Genomic DNA, 10,406 nt, shown 5'->3' with positions numbered 1-10,406 from the left:
TTCCTGCTGTCAGGGGATGGCCACAACTTTACCAAACACGGCTGAGTAAAACCAGTACCTAGTGAAGCTGCCTGAGATCACTACCCCTTTCCCATGTGTGCATTTCAGAATGATTAAGTGAAGGCCTAATACTACACTAATAGGCCAAGTACACAAATGTCCCAACAGCTTTACTTGTGCTACCAAGAGCTTTTCTGCAGGAAACATTATGTTGCTTTAAAAGAGAAACTCCTGCTCTATATTTACATTGTTCTCAGGGTTCTATGGTTTTGCTGTGTGGAGAGATCCAAAGCACAGGAGCAGAAACTCCAGAAAAATCATCAGCTTTTCATTTTAACTTCCAGAAAGAAATCTGCACCTTCCCATTGCATAGAGAAAGAAGTGACTGACAAATGTTGATATTCAGAGCTGTAGAACCAGGGGTTCTGGGCCCCTCAGTTCAAGAAGGACAGGGAATTGCTTGAAGAGTCCAGTGCAGGGCCACAAGGATGATTGAGGGAGTGGCCCATCTCCCTTATGAGGAGCGGCTGAGGGAGCTGGGTCTCTTTAGCTTGGAGCAGAGGAGACTGAGGGGAGACCTCATTAATGTTTATAAATTTGTAAAGGGCGAGTGTCAGGAGGAAGGAGCCAGGCTCTTCTCTCTGATGTCCAATGACAGGACAAGGGGCAATGGGTGCAAGCTGGAGCATAGGAGGTTTCATGCGCACGTGAGGAAAAACTTTTTTACTGTGAGGGTTACAGAACACTGGACCAGGCTGCCCAGAGAGGTTGTGGAGTCTCCTTCTCTGCAGACATTCAAAACCCGCCTGGATGCCTTCCTGTGTAACCTGGTCTGGTGATCCTGCTCTGGCAGGGGGGTTGGACTGGATGAGCTTTCGAGGTCCCTTTCAACTTCTGATATTCTGTGATTCTGTGATGCTGCTCTGAAAACTCTTCAGAGAGGCAACAATTCGATGATTAAAAGATTTAAATAATTTCTTAGCATTAACAGGACATCATCATACTGCTCCAGCACCAAACTCATAACCTAACTGATTCTAGTCAAAAACTTCAAAGAAAGAAAAAAAAATTACCTTTACTTCGGCTTTCTGGTGTTTCTTCTGTTGTCTCCGTTGCTTCCTTTCTTGTATTCTTCTTAGAGACAGATCTGGTCTTTTTTGGTTTTTTTTCACTACTGAACATCTTCAAAACAAAACAATCTAATCAAAACTTCTACAAGAGATTACATATCAAGCCTACTGACGCCAGCTCTGAAAAAGCCAAATATTTACAGGATGGGTAGATTCAGAAGTCACCTACATTGACCAGTATCTGCTAAATGCTACTTCATGTACAGGTGTTTATACAAATGCATGCAACCAAAGCACCTTAATCAGGCTCCCTTTAAATTTAAATATTGTAAAACACAAGGTAAAATGTTAAGACCTGACATCCCCATGTGGTCACACGCTGTGGCAGGGACTTAGTGTCACAGAAAGTGTTTTACTTTGGAACCTCTGCAACCTAAACTGTGTGTAAATTCCTGTTTGACAGATTTCTCTTCCAAAAAAACCCACTTAGTTGTCTAGATACAATTCCCAATTATCTCCAATTTACAGACAACAATTATCTGATCATATAGATCGTCTGTTTGTTTTAAAATGCTTTTATAATGTATAAGATTTTCTGCCTCTTCAGATACTTGTAAGAACTGGACTCTTAGACACCTAGCCAGGTTTATTCATGATATTTAAGATACCTTTCAGTAACACGCAGAAGACTCTTACCATGCTCAGATAATCTATTCCACCTTCTTCTATAGTAACATTTAGTTTCTGATCAACTAACTCGCGTTGCCCACACCAGAAATTTAATGGTGGTTTAACAAGACGTCCGCTGCGAGTGTAAACTTTGTCCGAGTCTTTCACAATGGAGCTGCGCTTTGGTGTTGTATCTACAAGAAAAAACAAGAAATACGGTTTTGTCCCAAATATTGTATTGAAAATTCAGCTCTGCAGCCTTCACAAGCACAGGAGCAGTGTTGTATTTAAACCAGCTCATTTGCACTGATCACATGGAAAATATAAACCTTGCCACAATGTTATGTTGTTCCTTTAAAGGCATTCGGGTTAGAAATAAGCATACCTCAACATCATGGAATTCGTAATAACCTTCACAAACTGTAAAACTTACTGTTGTGCACTTTTTATTTTCGCTTTGTTTAGAAGGTTATAAATACTGTAAAAGCCACATAGGGCAGTAGAATGATAAAGAAACAAATCCTAACTGTAATGAGAAAAAAAGAAACCAGCTTTTACAGTGTTAGCAAGAAAGTCCTATTACAGCATAAGCAAGAGTACAGTGAAGTTTGGCCAAAGCCCTGTGACAAGATACTAAAAAAGTCCCAGCTAAGCCCAAAAGCTTCTGGTGCCCACACCAAGGCAAGGGTTGTGTTACCAAGCAAAGCAAACACAGGCGCATCTGTTCCTTATGGCTTTACATCCATTTCCTTTGGAAACAAAGCCAACTTTTCCCACAACAGGATACAAACCAGCTGGAAACTCAGGATCTTCTGCTGGGGAAAGCAGCTCTCAGAAAACCCCACCATTTTTCCAAGGCCAAGGATTACTCAATACTCACATGTGTTTTCATCATTCCTCGGTAACACCTCATAGGTGGTGTTTCTGGTTTTGGGTTTCTTTACATTTCTTGCTGAGTCTTCTGCATTTTTTGCCACATCCGTACCCACCACCGAGTCACTCTCTTCATTTTCAGACTCACCAGTATTTTGGTTTTGTTCTTTCCTAATGGTTTGGAGTTTAAGACAAGAAATAAACATCTGAAGCAGCCGTCCTTTAACACATTAACTTAAGCAAGCTTGAAGTCTTCTCCGCACCTGGGCAAGAGCCCAACAGCACAGTGCAGCTGCGCTCACGCATCCCCTGTGAGCCACCATTGCAGTGACATCCTTCACTTGTGTTTACGCACACATCTACAATCTTACATGCTCCTCTAGTGTAGTATTCTTAAAAAGCAAAATCTCAATAAATACTTAAAAGAACAGTGCAATGAAACAGAATCTCCAAAGAAATTACCTTCTTCTTTCCTCAAGAAATTCCTCTACATATTCCTTCCACTTTTTGGAAAACCCATACATAAACCTTTTGATGAAGCGGTAGGGGAATCCTGATTGAAACAAAAGCAGCGTTATCAATAGCTGAGCAATACTTTTGCTCAGAAAGGGTACAAATAATATCCAGTGTGATCGTGGTTTTGTAAGAACCTCAGAGGTTGCCTATACATTTGAACACTACAGAGGGGTTTCCCCAGTTGAGGGGAAGAGCATTCACAAAAACGTCAACTAAGGGGCCATTAACTGCAGATGTCAGTGTCTGGAGATCGCATCTGAGCTTCCTGGGAAGCAAGAGCACAAGAGTTCTCCATTCACCTTTCTGGCACCTGGCTTGTCCGCAGTGCCAGGAGTCCCCTGAAGAACCAGAGGTTTTTGGACTCTGGTTAGGTCTAAGCTGTTTGGAACTTCCTGTATCAGGGTAAATTTATTTTATCGTTTTCATATTATCAGGATAACTTCTTTTTGCTTTGAGCAAGAGCACAAAGAAGAGTACAGAAATTTTGCTGGATTTGGTGTAACATAATACCTCTTAGACCCTAAAGATGGGTCAGTTTGCCAAATTACAAAGCACTGACACCATAACTAGTCTGTTTCCAAACAGAAGTTTCCTGCAGCATTGCACAGCTACTTGTTAATTGCTGAACAGTAAGTCACAGAAAGTCACAGACAGAATGCAAACACCAGAGTAATTCCAGTAGTGTATAAACAATCCCTGTTTAAATGTCTTAGCACTATTTAAATGCCAAAACATTGACCAAAGTTACATAAAGGCAATCTTAGCAAAAAAAGAGTTTATTTAAAATAACGTACCCATTAGCAAACTTCATGCTCTGAAAGCTATGTTAACAGCAGCACCCCAAAAACGCTGCCACCATCCCGTTAGATAGCAGTTGGAAATGCCATGCTAGAGTTGCTTTCCAAATACCCACCAAGCCCAATTAGCAGCTTGGGACAAAACCTTTGCTTCAGCAGCAGTTCGATGGTAAATCTGAAGCCCTTCTTGGTTTGTAATGTCTCATTAAAAATCATCTTCTTACCTTCTTTCCTCATCGAAACTGAATCTATATTTCCCTGTAGCAGGTAGATTGTGCCAGAGGATGTTTTAACTTTGTTGTGCGCTATGCGTTCCATAATTGCATTGCTATGCCAAAACAGGTCTTTCATATCGCTAAGAAAAGACAGATAGCAACGAAAAGAAATAAACCACTGCTTTCATAAAACTTTAGAACTAGAATATTGATATTCCATATGAGACTGGCAGCATTACATATTTTATGAGCAATACAGACATTGGAGAATGTGCTAGGTTTTATTTTCTTAGTTTGGAAGAGAAACTGTTCTGGCCTTGTCCAATACTTGGGCAGGAGGAAAAATGAACTTGTCAACCACTGCAGTTGACACCAGTTACAGAGCAGCACCTGCAGGAGCAAATGGACTGAGGGGCTCCGTCCAGCTCATCATTGCACTGATAGCATTACACAAGTTACAAAAGTACCATTAGACAGGTCAATTGCGTATTTTCCCCAGGATTATTATATTTATTCTGACCTTCCTATTTAAAGGGAACAACTGAACAAGGACCCTAATATGTGGAAAAATTGGAGTTTTTAAGAAACTAAGGGACTTCTCCATGAGAAATAAAGTTGGACCCAAGCATTAAAGCAGAAAATCTACATAGGGTGCTGGGTTTTTTTTGGTTTTGAGTTTTTTAAAATATACTTTTACAACAGTAACCAACAGACCAAACTACTGAACAGTATTAAGGACTGAAACCCAAACAAGAGTGAAAGTATTCAACTGTGTAACTTGTCACAAACTGTTAACAGCAGGGTCTATGCAGCAAACCAAGCACACGGGGTGAGCACCACCTATCAGATACACCCAGTACAAAGGAAAAGAAGATACATTGCTGGCATTGAGGGACACTCAGCAAGAGGATCAGCTGTTCCACACAGCTGTGAAACCAATGCCCCACCAACAGGATTTACATAGCTTTTCAATCAGAAAACTTGCTTACTTCCGTTTTCCTTCAACATATATTGCAGTGTTACCGTCCATCACTTTAATTCTCCAACTGGATAGGCAGACACTCTTCTGCTACAAAAAAGAATAAAATTTTAGATTAGACAAAGCTATGCAATAACACCAAGGCACTAACAAAACAGACATTAACTCCTGTATAACTTGAGAAGATACTTAGGCACCATCCTCCAGACCAGAAAAACTGAAAACAGCCATTACACACAACTGTTGAAGTACAATCAAGCTGGAGTCAATTTGTGGAGGCCAAGACAAATCCAAAAAGCTCCTCACAAAAAATACCAACATTATGCCTCACCTCTTACACTTTGTCATCTGTCCCCCATTAATGTTCAGAAGTTATCAATGAAAAAATAAAATTGTATTTATTAGCTACATTATTGCTAAAATTTTGGCTGTATTAAAATGGCTATATCTGCTATTGCAAACTGCTGACACACACACAGCTGCAGTACCTTCATTTTACATTCATCAGCCAGCGAGCCACTTGCACCAGAGTTGCAGTTTGGAACTGTGTGAAACATGAGACTTTGTTTTAAAAACATCTGAAAATGATTTTTTAACATCTGAAACTACTACTGTTTCTCCTCAAAACTTCAGCCAATAAACTCCAGATCTTTTCTTTAATGATGTTTGCCTTTTGACCATCAGCCTTGACTTCACTGAAGATCTTTACAATGATTTAACCCCAACTGAGGAAACGGACCTGGCATGCACAGCCAGCACCTGCACGATGCTCAGAGCTGCAGTGTCCAACAACATCACTTTCAGCATCTTCTACGCAGCTCCAGATCTTTGACATTAACAGATCTATCTAAATCTGTTCCTTATCTAAATCAGAGCTCATCATAGATGTAATTTTTATCAAACCATGGTTTATGAACACTAAACTTCTTTTCTACAAAAAACCAACAACAAACTCCCTCCCCACAAAAAAACAACCTCAGAACATTGTCATCTGGGAGTCTGGAAAAAAGAAATCCTTTTGACGGGAAAGCATGTACCAGTACAATCTAATACAATAATAGTTGAATCTCTTCTGAGTGCTCATTACTTCTGACAAGGAAAAAAATAAATACATCCCAGCTATAAGCAGCCCACGGGAACACATCAGTTAACCTGAAGTATAAAGTTCTCCCACCTCTTTGTCTGCTTTGCCAGCAGCTTGCTCTGGATGAGCTTTATCCACCGGGACATTACAGCCTTCTTTCAGCTTTTGTATCCTGGGAATGTGGACTTTGGGAGTAGAGAGCATAATACTACAGAAGCACTGTGAGGCCTTTTGGGAATCAGCCTTCAGGACCTTTTCCACTTGGTGAGCAGTTTGCTTATTGCTTGGCTGTGGTTCCCTTCTGTCTTGATAAAGTTCATTATGTTTTGCTTCTCCATTTCCCCACCTTTCTTCTAACCAATCCTCATTTTGAAAGGGGGCAGAGATTACATTCACAGAACTCATCACTGTATTTTGAGACATTTCATCATCAGCATCCATCAATTCCACAAGGAAATCGTCCTGATCATTGCTATTAGAGGCCACAAAGTCTGCAGGAGCATTCCTGAGCTGCTGAGCAAAAGCAGGTTTGACTGATGGCTTTTCTGTAGTTGTGGATGGAGGAACATTCTGCATAATTGGGTTTAAAAGTGTTGGATCTGCTCATTAAAAAAAAAAGGAATAACAAAGAAATTAGTAATATCTGAGAACTAATAAAAATACATTCATAAAGTTAGCTTCATTTTTTGTAAGAGGGGGTTGTATTGATTAGCACTACAATTGTGAAAGCACTGCCTGTTTCAGTTGCTAATGTTAACTTTTGAAGTCAAGGAAGCTTTGCAGGTGTTTTTAAGAGCAATATCAAGCACCTTTTTGCTGCTGCTGCAATTTCGACTTCACACGCAAAAAGAACTTCTGCGGGGATTCCAGTACGAAAGGGTACACATCGAGTGCGTTCTTGGTTGGGTTCTCAGGAACCTGAGCACAATGTATGCCTGGAAAATAACAACACCAAAAAATCTTTGAATCTGGGGAAGAAAAATATTTTAATGGGGAGGAAGAAAAGTACATAATTCATACGATACTAAGCTCTACTATACAACAATAAGCTTACTTTTCTTTCCCAAGTTGGATAGGCAATACAACCCTTCCCTTCTCCTCAGGGGTTAGTTGTTACCTTGCCTCAGCAGCACCTGAGAAACCCTTCAGAGTGTGTGTGTGTGTATGTGTGTGTGTGTGTGTGTGTGTGTACAGCTGGGTGTAACCCAGCCCCCGGGAATCACAGGAGCCTGGAGGTGCCCACAGATGGGGTGAGTTTTATCATAGTAAGGTCTAACAAGTAGCACCAATACTACCCCTCCCTTTTGATATTAGGCCCAAAATCATTTACAATTGGTGTGATAATTCAAGAGCAAATATATACCTTTTGGAAATCTGTTGTTAAAAGGGAAAGAAAACTTTAGAAACTTCATTTTTTAACAAAAAAGCATAGAATAGCTTGGGTCAGAAGGGACCTTTAAAGGTGATCTAATCCAACCCCCCTGCCATGGGCAGGTACATCTTCAACCCGATCAGGCTGCTCAGAGCCCCGTCCAACCTGACCTTGAATGTTTCCAGGGATAAGGATGTTCCACTTCTCTGCGCAACCTGTGCCAGTGTTTCACCACCCTCACAGTAAAGAATTTCTTCCTTATATCTAGTCTGAATCTCCTCCCTTCCAGTTTAAAGCCATTCCCCCTCATCCCATCTCTCCATCCCTTGTAAAAAGTCCCTTCTCAGCTTTCCTGTGGTCCCTTCAGGTCCTGGAAGGTGCTCTAAGGTCTCCCCGCTGCCTTCTCTTCTCCAGGCTGAACAACCCCAACTCTCCCAGCCTGTCCTCATAGCAGAGCTGCTCCAGCCCTCTAGACACCCTCCAACAGCTCCATGTCCTTCTTCTGCTGAGGCCCCCATAGCTGGACACAGCACTGCAGGGGGGGCCTCACCAGAGCACAGTGGAGTGACAGAATCCCCCCTCTACCTCACCTTCCTGGCCACGCTGCTGGGGACGCAGCCCAGGACATGTTGGCTTTCTGGGCTGCAAGCACTCATTGCCAGCACACATCCAGCTTTTCATCCACCAGTACCCAGAAGCCCTTCACCTCAGGGCTGCCCTCAATCCCTTCACCCCCAGCCTGTACTGACACTAACCCATGTGCAGGACCTTGTACTTGGCCTTGCTGAACCTCATGAGGCTCCCATGGGCCCAATTTTCAAGCCTGTCCAGGTCACTCTGGTGGGTGTCCTGTCCTTCAGCACAGTACTTCAAACAGGAACACACGTAGCCATGAAGCATAACCCTTCTGAAAAACCAGCCAACGTTTCAGTGGGTAACCTGCTGTGGGAGATCATGCCATGAGAATAACAGGGCACCTTTGCAGGACACCATCCTCTCTAAAACATCTCTGTGTCCTGGTTTGAGCTAAATAGAACTAATTTTCTATTAAGTGATTTCACTTTTCAGCTCAGTCTCTTCTAAGTGGCTGAACTTGCTGAAACTAGCAGCATGTTTTTTTCCAGTGTGATAATATCAAGGCCACTGTCTCACCATGGGTGCTGTGTCTGCACCTACAGGGGAGAGCAGATCCAAAACTGACCAACGAGGTATTCCATCCCACATACATCATACTTGGTATAAAGCTGAGGGACCACGAGGGTCTTGACCCTTCCATCTTGGAGCCCTTCCATCTTGACCGCTGTTCATGGTCACAGTCCGAGCAGACCCTGCTGGTTCATCTGCCTCTGATCTGACTCGTGTGTTCCTGCATCCTGCTCCCACCTGCTGCCGAGTCCAGACTCAGACTTTTCCAGTGCCCTGCTCCTCAGAGGCTCGGGTGACATAATCGTCATTGAGGGAGAGTGGGGGGAGGATTTTATATTGGATTTGTATATATATTTGTACATATCTGTATATATTTCATTATTTTCCTACTTACAATATTACTCTATAGTATTAGTATTATTGTTTCATTAAATCTGTTAGTTTATTTTCCAACCCGTAAAGTCTCTCTCCCTTATTCTCTTTTCTCCTCCCTTCTGGGGAGGGGAGAGGGGTTAATAGAGAGCATCCGTCCAGGATTTAGTGGCCAGCCCAGCCCTAAACCATCACACTGTTCCCTTTCCAGATCCCCATGATCCAGATGAAGGCCACTCCTACTTGCCTGCAGCAACTTTACAGGAGGGGGGCACAGTGCTTCCAGTTCATATTGCACCAACTGGGCAGAAACAGGAGATGCACTGGAACAGCCATCAGACCAGGCTGCCCAGGGAAATGCCCCAGAAGCACTTCGAACCCCAAACAGTTCTTCCACCAATCTTTCTCCTTTTGGTATTGATCGCGGAGATTACTTGAAGTACTTGTGCTGATTTTTTAAACTTATCAAGTGTAATTCTCTGTTTTTCAAGATGTTACAAAGGGCAAATCTCATTCCCAAACAGCGCAGAGGGAGCAGTTAAAGCCAGACTGAGTAAAAAAGGGAGAAAATATCATGGGAGGGATTCCTTTGAGGTAAATAAACGGGAAGAGACATCAACTATGGCACAAACATATTTCAGTATCAAGAAAACCTCTCTGTCCAAACTATTTTTGGGAGGGGGGACACCCAGTACTGGTACCAACATTTTTTCACACCTACGAACATGCATTGGCTCCTTTTTCCAGACGCTGAAAGAGCGGGAGGGGAGCACTAAGGAAGCCACCCCGAGCTAGAGGTTAGACAGGAGGCAGATCTCCCGGAGGGGGAACTGAACCTACCTGCTCCTGGCTGGGTGAGGGCAATAGGCTGCTCGGGCGGTTCCTCTGCCCTGCCGGGCCGCCCCACCGGCTGGGCGGTGGGAGTTAGGATCACGTCGCGGTTCCCGCTCCTCTGCGGCGCCCTTCCCGCGGGCGGCCCGGGGTCCTGCTGCTGCCGCAGGGCCCTGACCTTCATCCGCTGGAAGATTTTGGCCGGAGACTCCTGGGCGGGGGGCTCGCAAGCCCGGCGCTGCAGCCACCGCTCGGGGCCGGGGTCGGCCTCGATGTCGCTGACATCCGACAGCTCCTCGTCTCCCGCACTGCCCACCAGCAGCGTGGGCTGGAGGACAGGGCCGGCCGCCGACCTTCCGGCGCAGCTCGTCCCGCAGCCCACCGGTTCCACAGCGACCTTGGAGGTGCCCTGGCATCTCAGGAGCTCCTTCAGGGGGGTCAGCGTGCCCGCGGGGATGTTGCTGAGGGGCACCGACCTGAGC

General features: G+C 43.8%; 1 protein-coding gene across 1 annotated transcript in view; it reads right to left on the bottom strand.

The window, feature by feature from the left end:
• MIS18BP1 (MIS18 binding protein 1) overlaps positions 1 to 10,402 on the bottom strand; it is a gene marked incomplete at its 5' end in the record, with an annotated part of 17,008 nt that extends 6,606 nt beyond the window's left edge. Inside the window, 9 exons of the mRNA XM_010185983.1 lie at positions 1,074 to 1,182; positions 1,767 to 1,933; positions 2,620 to 2,783; positions 3,075 to 3,165; positions 4,150 to 4,280; positions 5,130 to 5,206; positions 6,294 to 6,802; positions 7,013 to 7,138; positions 9,934 to 10,402. Of these exons, the coding sequence (XP_010184285.1) occupies positions 1,074 to 1,182; positions 1,767 to 1,933; positions 2,620 to 2,783; positions 3,075 to 3,165; positions 4,150 to 4,280; positions 5,130 to 5,206; positions 6,294 to 6,802; positions 7,013 to 7,138; positions 9,934 to 10,402 (1,843 nt within the window). The remainder of the gene's footprint in view (positions 1 to 1,073; positions 1,183 to 1,766; positions 1,934 to 2,619; positions 2,784 to 3,074; positions 3,166 to 4,149; positions 4,281 to 5,129; positions 5,207 to 6,293; positions 6,803 to 7,012; positions 7,139 to 9,933) is intronic.
• Between the last annotated feature and the right edge of the window lie 4 nt (positions 10,403 to 10,406).

This window comes from Mesitornis unicolor, unplaced genomic scaffold (genome assembly GCF_000695765.1).
Source record: "Mesitornis unicolor isolate BGI_N332 unplaced genomic scaffold, ASM69576v1 scaffold19416, whole genome shotgun sequence".
Lineage (NCBI taxonomy): Eukaryota > Metazoa > Chordata > Aves > Mesitornithiformes > Mesitornithidae > Mesitornis > Mesitornis unicolor.
The sequence above is the reverse complement of the archived record's forward strand: the minus strand, read 5'-3'. Positions and strand labels throughout refer to the sequence as shown.